This window comes from Peromyscus maniculatus, chromosome 23 (assembly GCF_049852395.1).
Source record: "Peromyscus maniculatus bairdii isolate BWxNUB_F1_BW_parent chromosome 23, HU_Pman_BW_mat_3.1, whole genome shotgun sequence".
Taxonomy (NCBI): Eukaryota; Metazoa; Chordata; class Mammalia; order Rodentia; family Cricetidae; genus Peromyscus; species Peromyscus maniculatus.
In genome coordinates this window covers 28,002,138-28,015,588 of record NC_134874.1, presented here as the reverse complement: position 1 = coordinate 28,015,588, position 13,451 = coordinate 28,002,138, and the positions used below count along the sequence as shown (strand labels likewise).

The 13,451-nt window shown below is 50.2% G+C and overlaps 1 protein-coding gene across 19 annotated transcripts in view; it reads left to right on the top strand.

Moving 5' to 3' along the window:
* Cux1 (cut like homeobox 1) overlaps positions 1 to 13,451 on the top strand; it is a 335,152-nt gene that overhangs the window by 239,160 nt on the left and 82,541 nt on the right. For 11 of the 19 annotated variants that reach the window (XM_076560949.1, XM_076560947.1, XM_076560945.1 and 8 more), the window contains 2 exons: positions 4,617 to 4,721; positions 10,189 to 10,371. In XM_076560949.1, the coding sequence (XP_076417064.1) occupies positions 4,617 to 4,721; positions 10,189 to 10,371 (288 nt within the window). Of the gene's footprint in view, positions 1 to 4,616; positions 4,722 to 10,182; positions 10,372 to 13,451 lie in introns of all 19 variants that reach the window. The other 8 variants (XM_076560948.1, XM_076560946.1, XM_076560943.1 and 5 more) reach the window with 1 other exon arrangement.

Genomic DNA, 13,451 nt, shown 5'->3' with positions numbered 1-13,451 from the left:
AACCAGACAGGGTCACTTGTGGCAGTCTCCCATGCCTCTGGTTACATGCCAGCCGTCACCGGTTCACACACTAGGCCGCTCTGCTCCTGCCGGGATTTTCTCAGCTCAGGAGTCCCTATACCAATGTTTCAGTGGCCAGAAAACATAAGCAAATAATCTAGGGCCAAAGAGGCAGAAGATCAGATTGAAGGCCCCACCACCACCACCACCACAAAAACCAAGGGAAGCAGCCAGATGTGGTGGCTCACACCTGTAATCCTAGCACTTGGGAGGTGGGTCAGGAATTGAGGACTGGCTTCAGCTCTCTACATGAGACGTTGTCTCAAAGAAAAAACAAAAAAAAAAAAAAGGACAGGGATGTAGCTCAGTTGATAGAGTGCTCACCTATTATGCACAAAGCTCTGCGTTCCATCCCTAGAACAATATAAACCAGGCAGGAGGATCAGGAGTTCAAGGTCATCTTCAGCTACTTAGTTTGGGGCCAGCCTGGGCTACATAAGACCCTGTCCCAAAAACCAGTCATCTATCTTAGATGAGAAGCATGTAGTGGCCCCAGAGATGGTCTTATAATTTGACACTGTCACTGCAGTGTGCACAGTCACCGTTGGCTTCTGCAGTCTCACTGTCCAGCCCCCGCCCCCGCCGATTTGCAGAGTAGCTGTGCTCCATGACTGCAGCTGCCAAAGGCCAGCGCTGCTCTTGTTCTACCTCGTTCCCTCCTCTGCTTCTTCCTCTGCTCCAGAAATTGTTGCTTCTCAAGCAGAAGCTTAAGGGCAGCCACAGAGGGTAGCAAGTGCTGTCCCTGCCTGCTGTTCCGGAGCCTGTCCCGTGTCCCCTGGCTCTGGCTCTGCCTCTGCAGGGATGGGCCTGAGAGCACGGGGAAGCACGCAGTGCCGCATTGCACCGTGACAGGGTCAGCTCTGCATCCCAACCACAGTCATCCGAGTCGTGGTTTTGTTGAGGGTGTGTGAGTCTCCAAACAGGGAGCATCAACCCAGGGCAGCACCTGCGCTGTCTGCCTCAGCTGTGAGGGAAGGCTAAATTTAGTTCTGGCAACCTGGAAACAGATTCCCTCCAGCTCCTCACTAGTGTCTGTCACCCTGTCCCTTGCTCCTTCCCTGAACTGCTCTGGTTTTTAACTCTGCCGCTCTGTAGCTTTAACCGCACAGATCTCAAACACCTTGTTGGCGGCAGGTGGTTGTTATCAGCAGTGCTGACAGTGGGTGCTTGCAATAGAAATCCTAAGAAAACCAAGAATTTGCACCAAAGTAACCCAGTCAGGCCACCTTGGAACAGTGATTTCCAACAGAGAAGCTTCATTGATTTGTTTTGGGTTTGTTTTGTTGTTTTCTATTTGTTTTGTTTTGTTTTGTTTTTGAGACAGGGTCTCATATAGCCCAGGCTGGCCTCAAACTAACTTGCTGTAGTTTAAGGATAACCGTAAACCCTTGATCCTCCTGCCTCTACCTCCCAAATGCTGGGATTATGCCATCATGCCCAGTTTATTTGGTGATGGGATCGAACCCAGGGCTTCATGCATTCTGTACAAGCACTCTACCAACTGAGCCACACCCTTAGATTTTTTTTTAAGGTAATAACTATAACTGGCTAAGCAGTCGCCCCAGACCTTTGTTTTGTTTTTGTTGTTTGTTTTTTGAAACAGGGTTTTACTATGTAGACCAGGCTATGAAAGGCATGCACCACCATGCCCAACCTGTTTCTGCTTTGCTTTTTTGAGGCTGAATCTCTCTGTTTGTGACCCAGGCTGGTCTCAACCCCAATACCCTCCTAAATCAGCCTCCCCAGTGTTGAAGTTATAGGTGTTACCTTCCACACCTCACACCACTGTGAGCTTGGGGACTTAATATACGTGCCAACCCTAGGCAAACTGCAGGTGGCCAGCTGACAGTCTGTGGTATGCAGTCCTCTGCCACCTGAAATCTTCACAGGCCTTTAGAACTGATGGGGAACCCTGCACCTGGACCGTTCCCAGCTCCAACTGTTCCAGGAGACAGGACTGGTATAATGTGCCACTGTGGTAATGCTACCTCTGTGGCAACTGTCAGAACTTCTTCCCTGAGAGATGAAGAAATAGTTTTCCTCATCAAAGAGACTAGGAAATTTGTCAAAATCCGTGGTATGGAAGAGCTGTGGGAACTGTGTACTTGGAGGTTTACCTCCCTAATTATGGAGGGATGTGCATTTCAGTTCTGTGACTTGACTGCCAGAAAAACTAGGAAAAACCGCTGTTGTCCCAACTTCTTATAAGGCTGAAGCAGAAGGATGGCAAGTTCAAGACCAGACTAGGCAACTTAGCTTGTAAGAACCTGTCTCAACATAAAAAGTAAAAAGAAAGCAAGGGATCTGTGTCAGGTAGAGCCCCTGCCTAGAATCCCCCAGTGAGGGGCTGGGGTGTGGCTCAGTGGTAGAGCCCCTGCCTAGAATCCCCCAGTGAGGGGCTGGGGTGTGGCTCAGTGATAGAGCACCTGCCTAGAATCCCCCAGTGAGGGGCTGGGGTGTGACTCAGTGGTAGAGCACCTGCCTAGGATCCCCCAGTGAGGGGCTGGGGTGTGGCTCAGTGGTAGAGCCCCTGCCTAGAATCCCCCAGTGAGGGGCTGGGGTGTGGCTCATTGGTAGAGCCCCTGCCTAGAATCCCCCAGTGAGGGGCTGGGGTGTGGCTCAGTGGTAGAGCACCTGCCTAGGATCCCCCAGTGAGGGGCTGGGGTGTGGCTCAGTGGTAGAGCCCCTGCCTAGAATCCCCCAGTGAGGGGCTGGGGTGTGGCTCAGTGGTAGAGCACCTGCCTAGGATCCCCCAGTGAGGGGCTGGGGTGTGGCTCAGTGGTAGAGCACCTGCCTAGAATCCCTCAGCGAAAGGCTGGGAATAGAAGAACTCATTGGATAGTTAACATGAAGCGGACATGCCTCTCCATTCTTGTCACAATACCAAAACCTTTTCATGACAGTTGGTTCTACAGTCCCTTTGGTTCTAGACTCTTGTTGGTTCTCCATCCTGTCTAGAGCAGAAGTGTGTCAGGAAACACTTGAGCATAGATGTGGCAGATTCCAAGCCATTCCCCAAGCTCTCCAAGAAGCAGGGCAGTCACCTTCCAGCCCCGCCCTGGGCAGATAAACTGTCCTTGGAGTCTGGCTTCTTTGTATGTGGGCTCACTGCTGCTTCCGCCACCAAGGCACTTCAGCTACCCAGCCCTGTCAGCGTACAAGCAGATTAGCCAGCACGCACCAGGGCAGGCTAACACATGGTTTCGTCTTTGCGACTTCTCTCTCGGTAATTGGTGGGAGAGTCCTGCTCAGCCAGGCTTTTCTTGTTAACCTTTCCTGTTTTATTCTGTAGGCAACTCTTTACTTTGGTTTTTTGAGACAAGATTTCCCAGTATAGTTCAGGCTGGCCTTGAACTCACTGCATAGCCCAGGCTGGCTTTGAACTCACTGTGTAACTCAGGTAGCATTCAACTCACTGTGTTGCCAGGCTTCCTTAAAGCCCGCTGTGCAGCCCACGCTGTCCTCAAACTCAGAATCCTTCTGCCTTGCCTCCCTCGCTAACTTTTTATGACAGAATATAACTTGCTGAGGGTATAGAGGTGCCATGTCACCCTCTGTCCAAGTCCCAGTGTCATTAGCTGCCATTGCTTCTGGCTTAGTTTTGTCTTAATCATAATAGTAAGACCTGGATAAGCCTGATTAAAAAAAACTACTCCTGTGGTAAACTTCTGCGGACATAGAGCCCACCCCAGGTGTCTGAGTAGGCACAATGTTCCCATTCTACAGATGAGTATGTAGAGGCCCAGGAGCATAGGTAGCTGTCCCTGTGGCCTCTCTTCCCAGATGGCCTCTTAAGTGGTAGGTACTAGAGTGGCTCTCCTCTTTATCCAATGGCAAGTCTGAGTTTGCAGCAGCCATGGCTTCCTCATCCAGGGTCCTCAACAATACTACAAAAGGTTACAGCCATTTCTGTTAAAGCTCCCAGCACCAGCTTGGACTGCCCACTCACTGCTGGTCCAGAACAGCCTGGCTAGCTGCATATGCCAATATCTGCAAATGTTCCCCCATGGAGGGTTAACTGTGGAACCCAGCCCATCCCTCACAAAAGAAGCTAGAGTTCCATAGTCCGCTTATGGAGACGTACCATGGATGAAAACAACCACAACATTGTGTGTGTGTGGGGGGGGGGTGGCCAGAGTGTCTTTAATTCAGTGTTTACCCATGAGAATGACTCCCAGGAGTAATCCTGTGATAAAGTCTCCTCGGTCCATGAGAATAGAAAGAAATTGAATCAGAAGACTCTATTTCCAGCGGTATTTATTCAGTCTGGGAAATGCAATGGGCCGGAGCATTAATACCAGCAGGGGATTCCTCGCTCCTAGCGTTAAATTACTGTCATAATCGCTCAATTATTTCTTCCTTGTACTGTTTAAAATAAAAATCCATCACATTCTAGGGTGTGTGTGTGTGTTTTTTTCCATAGCATTTATTAGGTTGAGTGTTTAGGAAAATCAATTACAGTCAGTCAGGCATGAATTGATGAATGTTCTTGTAATAATTGTCAGCTGTTAAACCAAATGTACTTTCTTCTCTTCACCCCTTTTCGTTTCCCTCAGAGGGCAGAGGTGGCACAGAGAGAGGCAGAGACTCTGAGGGAACAGCTCTCATCGGCCAACCACTCTCTCCAGCTGGCCTCACAGATCCAGAAGGCTCCGGATGTGGTGGGTAACCCTGGCCCTGCCCCCCCCCCCCACGTCACTCCTGTTTCACCTCTTCCTTTTGGGATAACAGTCGAAGCAGGAATGATTGTTTGGTGGGTGTATTGGTTGCTTCTCTCACTGCTGCAACAAAATACCTGACCCGGAAACTTGAAGAACGGAGTGGAGCGTCTACTTTAGCTCATGGTTCAAGGGTACAGTCCGTCATGGCAGCAGGAACGAGCCGCAGCTGCTCCCATCTGCAGTCCGGATGCAGAGACCAAGGCCGCTGCTTAGCTGCCTTTCTCCTTTTTATCAACTCCAGGCCCCCAGCCTGGGGTGCTACCCCCCCAGTTAGAGTGGGTCTCCCACCTTAGCTAACCCACTCTGAACTCCCTCACACATGCACAGAGGTCTGTCTGGTGACAGGCGAGTCTAGATCCTGACAGACTGACAGTGTTACCGAAAGAGTTGTGAATTCTTCGTGGCTTGGGGACAGAACTTGGGGAGGTGACAGAAGCACTCTCCCAGTAATACACAGGTGCCCTCATGGTTGCTGTGGTGGGGCCCCGGTGTGTATGTACATGTCCTGGTGGTGGTGGAGGCCAGGGGTGACCAGATCTGAAAGGAGCGCCTCCCCAGGACTTCACAAGGAAGTTGAGGCTGTCCTTCCAGTGCGGCATAAGTAGCAGCTGGCCCTGAATGTATGCAGCGGTTGGGATCTCACCTGAGAAGCAAACATCCAGGAAGAGTGAGACCCAAGGGTCCAGACTTTCCTCTTCCCTCTCTCTCTTTTTACCGTCATTTCTATATTTTGTGGGTGTAGGAGTAGCTGCACATGTGTGAGGACCAGAGGACAACTGTCCGAGTCCGTTTTCTTCTTCTGTGGTGTGGGTTCTGAGCCTCCAGCTCAGGTTGGCCGGCTTACACAGGAAGCACATTACTGCACTGAGCCAGCCGTCCCACCAGCCCTGCTTTCTTTTCTCATTTTGTTTTCATTTTCTGAGACAAAGCCTCACTACATTGGTTCAGGATAACCTCCAGTTGGCAATCCTCCTGCCTCAGCCTCCTGAGTCCTGGGATTACGGGTGTGCAGTAACATGCTCAGTCCCATGTGACTTTCCTCAAGTCCTTAACAAGACTATCCAAGTTTGGTCAAGGTGGTTCTGGGTGCCTTGGGTGACCTTGAGTAACTGGCACTAGTGACAGAGCAAGACAGTGCTGGAACACTTAGTCCAGACCCCAGCTCTGCGGTCTCCGAACTGGAGATGTGGGCCAGAGAGCCCTGTCTTCCTGACCTTGTTTCTGTATCTGTAAACAGAGGTTGGAGCTGGGCAGAGTGTCAAACACATGCATTCCTAGCACCTGGGAAGTAGAACCAGGGAGATGTGGAATTCAAGGTCATTTTCAGCTACATAGCAAGTTCAAGACCAGCCTGAGCTATATGTAACCCAATCTCAAACAAACAACAAAAACCCTCAGGAAGCTGAGGCAGGAGGATTGGCAGGATAGGCTGGGCTAGGCTACCTAGCCACAAGACTCTGTCTTAAAAATAATAATAATATTAACTATGGAGTGCCCTGACCATTTCAGGGTGTAGTAGAAAGGTTCTTGTGCAGGAGACGGTTACTTCCTTCAGCCTTGAGGAACACAATAACTTAGTTTTCTCTGAAATGTCCCCTTTATTCTTCCTTACCCAAATGTAAATGCCCTGGGGACAGCACCAGGGCCAGCAGCTTCCCAGCTTCTATAGCCGCCCTTGGTCAGGAGGAAGCCATCCATCCTAGCATGTCTAACAGGGCTGCTGAGCTAAAATGTTTGGATTACAAAGAATCCTGGCACCTTACTGGGCCACAGCAAACCCAAACATTCCAGAAGGAAATGAATGTTTTTGCAGGTCGAGTCAGTTGTGGGGCCAGGGGTGGCTTCCACACTTCATCACGGGCTAAGTGCAGCCTGACCTGGCCTGGCTTCAGTCTCCCAGTGAGCGGGGGCTTCCCTGTCTGTGCCTTCCCATGGAGGCCACCACAGCCGTGCACAGAGCCAGCAGGAAAAAACGGCCTGGTGGGCTTGGCTGGCAGAGCTCAGCTGGGGAAGAGTAGAATCCATAGCTGTAGCAAAGCTATAAACAATGCACTGAGCGCCTCACAGAAGCAGGAGGCACCCACGGAAGGGCCGCATAGTTCAAAGGCCCCTTTCCTTCATCCATTTACCTGCCGCCCTTTCCTGGGCACTGAGCAAGACAGGATGCCCAAGAGAGCCTTGTGAGAGGTCTGCAGACAAACACTAGTTCAAGGAACAGCTGCAGCACACCTGGCCATCCTTTGGAGCCTAGCATAGCTGGAATACTGGGAAGCAAGGCCATCTGTGCAGCACATCTCCGGGCCACCCAGCTGACCTTGCTCTCCAAGCGGAGACAGGAACTGAGGTGCAGCACGAAAGAGAAGCAAGGCTGGGTCCAACCCCTCTCCTGGTACAAGGAAGAAGCAAAAGGCTAGCCTGCACCCGCCCTCACCCTCTCCCTCTGGATGTGCATTTCCTATCTCCGTTATGCCTCTCCCTCCCATTCCTAGCCTCTCAAGTAACAGTCCCCAGCAGTATTTCCCAGGCTCAGACTTCTCCCACCACCTCAGCCCCTGGCCTTCTCCATTTCTTCCGTCTCACTGGAGTTTCTGCATGTAGGAGACAGCTAGGGGCCAACCAACAGCGTGTTTGGGGTGTATGCTCATTTCTTGTTTGACTCCTGGAGGGCAACAGTGCTTTCAGTCGACTTGAACAAGGAATCTGGGGCCAAGTACCTGAGGGTCAGCTGATATGCCCAGGATCCAAGAATTGCTGCATGTAGAGAGACCGTTTGAACCACCATCCCTGATGCCTTAACTTGGGCTTGATCTACTTGATCTACTTAGGCTTATATCACTTTTTGGCTGGTTTTATAGACTCTGCCAAAGAATGCTTGAAACCAGGTTTGAGTCGCCACCCTTCAGAACTGAATGGATCAGATCAGTTAGAAAACATGCATAACTCATACTGCACACACCACCAGGCTGACCTCTGGCCTCCCTGCAGGTCACTTTTTTTATTTTGAGACAGGGTCTCCTAAGACAGCCCGTGCTTAGCCCCCAAGCCATCATGTAGCAAAGGATCACTTTAGCCTCCTAATCCTCCCACCTCCACTAACTGAGTGCTGGGCGATGGGTGTGTCCCACATACCTAATCTCACAGGTCAGTTCTCTCACATGTTCCCTTCCTGCGCCACAGCTAGGCTTTGCAAACCCTCTTGTGAGTCTTTTGCATTTTAAAGTCTTCATTCTGTTGTAGACGGATAGTCTTTAAGACAGTAAGAAAGCACCAGGATGCCAATTGGCTCTAGAGCCTCTTCTGCCTACCTGCCATTCTTGGGCTTACTTCACAGGCCCAGCTCACCTGAGACAGGTGTCCCACCAGGATAGATGGTGGACAGGGTGGTGTGGGTAGACTCTGCTGTAGACAGGCCAGCAGGGGATGCTCAGGGGCCCAGGTCAGAGGAACACGGAGCTCTGACAAGTCACTTTCCTCAGTCACTAGCTGTCCCCCTTGTGACATGTGCTCTGGGATAAGCACACTGGGCACAGACTAGACACAGCATGAAGGATCATGCTTTGTCGTGTGTGTGTGTGTGTGTGTGTGTGTGTGTGTGTGTGTGTGTGTGTGTACACTATTTCATTCTATGCAGGCCACACTCCAGCCCCAATTCACATCGTTCAGACCTAAATGTGTCTACTCTGTAGAAAAGCTTCCAGAATTATCCAAGAGCCATGGTTACTTTTTAAAATGTATCTTCTTTGGTATTTGGGTACAGGGGATCACTGTGTATGTATCCCAGGCTGACAAACTCTCCATGCTCTACCTCAGCCTCCCAAGTGCTGAGATCACGTGTGTGCTCCACCACACATGGTGAAAGAACTGCGTGAGTCATGGAAAACCAAGTTACAGACTGAACTTGGCTCATCTTTAAATAACTTTCTGATTTACACGTTTTCCACACAAGACTTTAGGGGGTAATAGAAGGGGTTTTGTTGTTTTCTTTTTAATTATTTGATGTGTATGGATACTTTGTCTGCTTGTGCACTGTGTGAGAGTCCAGGGCCAATGGAGGCCAGAAGAGGGCATCAGATCCCTGGAAGTAGAGTTCAGATGGTTGTGAGCCACTATGTAAGTCCTAGGAATCAAGCCTGGCTCCTCTGGAGGAGCAGCTAGCACTCTGAACCACTGAGTCACCTCTCCAGCCCCCTTTTACTATTCTTGGAATATTTTATTTCTTAATTTTTTGTGAATGGGTGTTTTGCCTGCATGTGTCTCTTCCATGCACTATGTACATGGAGACCAGAAGAGGGTGCTAGATGCCCTGGGACTTGACTTAAAGACAGTTGAGAGCAGCTGTGTGGGTGCTGGGAAAAGAACCTGGGTCCTCTGGAAGGGCAGCCCAGTGCTCTTAATGACTGACCCTTCTCTCCGGCCCCTGAAGACATTTTTTAACAAATACCCAGGGCCAGAGCAATGGTTCAACCGGTAAAGGCTCTTGCTGCTAAGCCTGCCAATCTGAGAACTAAATCCTAAAAGTTGTCCTCTATCCTAGACACACACACACACACACACACACACACACACACACACACACACACACACACACACACACACACACTGGGGTGGGGGAGCACATGGGGTGGGAGATAAATGAATAAAAGAAACCACTCATTTATCGTAAGCATTTCTAAGCATAGGAATCACCAATGTGTGTATTCCTTGTCTTTAAACTCTTTATTCTAGTCTGGAAGGGTGTTGAACACCTATAATCCTAACATTTGGGAGGTAAATGCAGCAGTTCAAAGCCAGCCTCCCTACATAGCAAGTCCAGCCTGAGGTACATGAGAGCCATCCTCATTAAACCAGACAGCAAAAGGAAAATACCGGGACTCAGTTTGCCAAATAACATGCTTGTTGTAGGTAAGAGGACACTGGCTCCCACTACAGGGTTAAAAAAAAAAACAACCCAAGTGTCTCCACAAAGTTCCAGGTACTGTCTGAGCCTTGCTCTTCCTCTGGTTGAACTCCTTTCTCCACTGAACACCACCTCACACCCTTCAGGTCTCTGCTCACATGTCTGCACTTCAGTGAGACTTTCTTGGGCCAATCTACTTTAAAGTAAGAGCCTTTTTCCAGACATGAGTTCGAGGCCAGCCTGGTCTGCAGCGGAAGTAGACAGGCTTTTGTGCTTCGGTTCATTTGCCCCGTGCCTAGTACAGGTAGAGTCTAAGAAAACATTTGCCCAAATGACGGGTCCCAGTGACAGCCATGCAAAGGCAGGAAGCTGTGTCCAGCCCTGGAGACTGCTGGTGCCCCCCATACCTATGTGACCTGTGCCCGCCCCAGCTGCAGGTGGGCGGGTCCCCAGGCTGCCCTCCCCAGAGCCGGTGCTGTTTCGTCATTGCTTGCTTCTTCCTAGGAGCAGGCCATAGAGGTGCTGACCCGATCCAGCCTGGAAGTAGAGTTGGCTGCCAAAGAACGGGAGATCGCCCAGCTGGTGGAAGATGTGCAGCGACTCCAGGCCAGCCTCACCAAACTGCGGGAGAATTCGGCCAGCCAGATCTCACAGCTGGAGCAGCAGCTGAGCGCCAAGAATAGCACACTCAAAGTAAGGGCACGGAATGGGACTTGAGCATGCGCAAGGTGGGGTCAGCAAGCATGAATGAGCGTTCGTGAACATGCTGGCCCACACAGGAAGCTTGGCAACCTTCAACCCATGTCAGTTTTGAGCCCTGCCCCTAGATCCCTGGGGCAGGGAAACTGAGTCTGACCTCGCTACCACCCCTGGCATTTCCCTCTCTGTGTCCCTCCCCCTACACGTTTGGCAGATGCCTGCCTGCTCCTGTCTGCCCACTGGACTGCTTCACCACCTGGGACCTCCAAGACTGCACACCACCCAGTGCTGCTAGGTGCTCCTTGTGGAGGGCTTGGCGGTCAAGTCTCACAGTCAAGGCCACCTCTGTAGGCTTATGTGCCTTAGCGGAGCCCAGCTGGACAAGGACCAGTTCACAAAACTCTGGCCTCCCAACAACTACACAAGAGCCCAGGGATCCACAGAGTCCTATCTGAGGCTCCCCTAGGCTGACAGTCGCTTCTTTGTCTCTCTACTATGGACTGAAGCCCAGTGGCCTGGAACTCGATGTTGCCCCAACTCATAGAGCCATGTGCTATCCATTCTGTCCCAAATGGACTTGTAGGCAACCGAGCAGAAGCTGGCTTCTAAGTCCTTTTCCTAAGACCACATCCCTAATGCAGAGCTCAGAACCTTTTACATATACTAAATAATAGTAATTACACTTCAAAGTATTTGCAGCCAGTCGAATCAAGTGTAATTTGAAGACAGTTCTGGAATCCTAGATTGCTAGGTGTCAGGGCCAGGAGGGACTCCTGGGAGGTATGTTTGGCAGACGAGGAGGCGAGGCGAGCACCATCCAGGGCTCTGACCAGGCTGGAGGGCCTCCCGCTCTTGCCCCAGGATTTTCACCCAAGGCTGACCTGTCCTTGCCGGGTGTCTCCTCATTCAAACATGAATAAGTGCCTGCTGCCTGGGGCAAGCACTTGCTGTTCAGGAGATGAAGCAAATCTAGTCAACTGTGAAAAGTGCAAGGGACCAGACCAAGATGGCTCAAGGGTAAGGAGTACCTGCTATGTGAGCATGAGGGCCTGAGTTCAAGTCCCCAGCACCCGTGTGAAAACCCCGTAACCCCATTGCTATGGGGAGCAGAGACAGGAGGATTGCTGGGACTTAGAGGTTGTTAGTCCAGCTTCAGTTTTGGTGAGAGACTGTCTCGGGAATATGGCAAAGAATGAAGAACAGGACATCCAACGTCCTCCTCTCTCCATCTGTACACGTGTGCATACTTAACATACACATACAATAAAGCATTAACCTAGACCCCCAGATAGTCAGAGGCTGAGGTGGCAGGAAGGTCATTAAGCCTAGAGGTTTCAGGCCACCCTTGACTGTTACTGTGAGACCTGGTCTCAAAATGTAAAGAAGGGAGGAGGAAAGGACAGACAGACCTTTTCCTTACATGAAGTAAGTAGCCTAGTGTGATGGTGCATGCCTGCAATCCCAGCTCTCAGAAGACAAGGGCAGGAGAATAGCCTATGAGTTCTAGGCCAACCTGGTCTACATAGCAAATTCCACCTTATGTTCTGAGACAAAGTCCTTTTACTGGGACCTAGGACACAAAGAGTAGGCTTGGCTGTCTGGCCAGCAAGTCCTAGGTATCTACCTCCTGTGCTGGGGTTAAAAGCATGCCACCATGCCCAGCTTCTTGATGTGGTTCTGGAGTAGACTCCGGTCCTTATGCTCACACCACAAGCACTTTACTGACGGAGTCATTTCCCCAGCCCCTTTTCTTCCCGCTAGTGTTTTGTTTGTTTTGTTTTTTGATACATGCCCACCCACCTTTAACCTAGAACTCAGCTTTGCTTCGGGTTTATGGCTGATGCCAGCAGCACCCACAGCTCTGCCAGGCCAGTTTCTCCTTTGCTTCTTTGGCAGGGTGTCTTCTACTTGCTCAGAAAGTGCCTGTGCCCAGGTGTCCCTGAGCAGGAGGCCCTAGCCCTGGGTAGATGACTCAAAGCCCAGCATTTCCTGCTCTCAGTTGCCCCGCAGGCCAGTATGAGAGCTCAGGTCTGCGGCCTTGGCCCAGTCTGACTTAAGGTATTGTCATTGCTTCTGACCTGGTGATGGCACATCATTCCACCATTTGTCTGTGTCTCCTCTGTCCCAGTAAGGCCTTGACGCAAACGCATCTGCCCATGGCTCCCTGGTGGAGCTGCAAGCTCTCAGCCCTCTGGTTCTCATGCAGAGCAATTTCGTCTCAATCAGTTAAGGCTCTAATGTTTGCCTTCACATACACACAAAATGAAACAGAGTTGCACAAATTAATGTACTTATCGTGTCTTGGGGGAATTCTTTTTTTTTTTTTTTTTTTTTTTTTTTGGTTTTTTGAGACAGGGTTTCTCTGTGTAGCTTTGCGCCTTTCCTGGAACTCACTTGGTAGACCAGGCTGGCCTCGAACTCACAGAGATCCGCCTGGCTCTGCCTCCCGAGTGCTGGGATTAAAGGGGGAATTCTTTAATACTGCGTAGTTAATGAAACAATCCAGTGATGCTTCTTTCCAAAATCATCCTTCCCTTCCCTTCGTCTGATCTAATAATCAAAACATATCCTCTAGTAACGAGCCTTCTGATTTTAATTATCTTAACCCCTTGTTGCCAGAAGTAAAGATGGCTCCCATACATATCGAAGCCACACACAGAAGGCCTCAGAGGCCGCCAGATAGAAAAATCCCCCTCCTATACCCCACGGGGTAAGGTTGATTGAATAAGGTAACTTCTTGGGATTTGTTTTTTCATTTGAGAGGTGTGTATGTGTATTTAAGACAGGATTTCACTATATAGCCTTAGCTGGCCTAGAGTGCTAAGTAGACCAGGCTGGTCTTGAACTCAGACAGCTACCCACTTCTGCCTCCTGGGTGCTGGAACTAAAGGTATATGCCACTATGCTCAGCCAGGGCTTTTTTTTTTTTTTCAATGTGCATAATTTATAGTCTCTGACCTAAACTAAATATAGATACAATCATTAGGAAAATATTTTATGAATAAGACCTGTCACGTTCTCAACCTATCACTTGATGCTTCTACAATGAGGAACTCTACCCTTATAGTCACAGC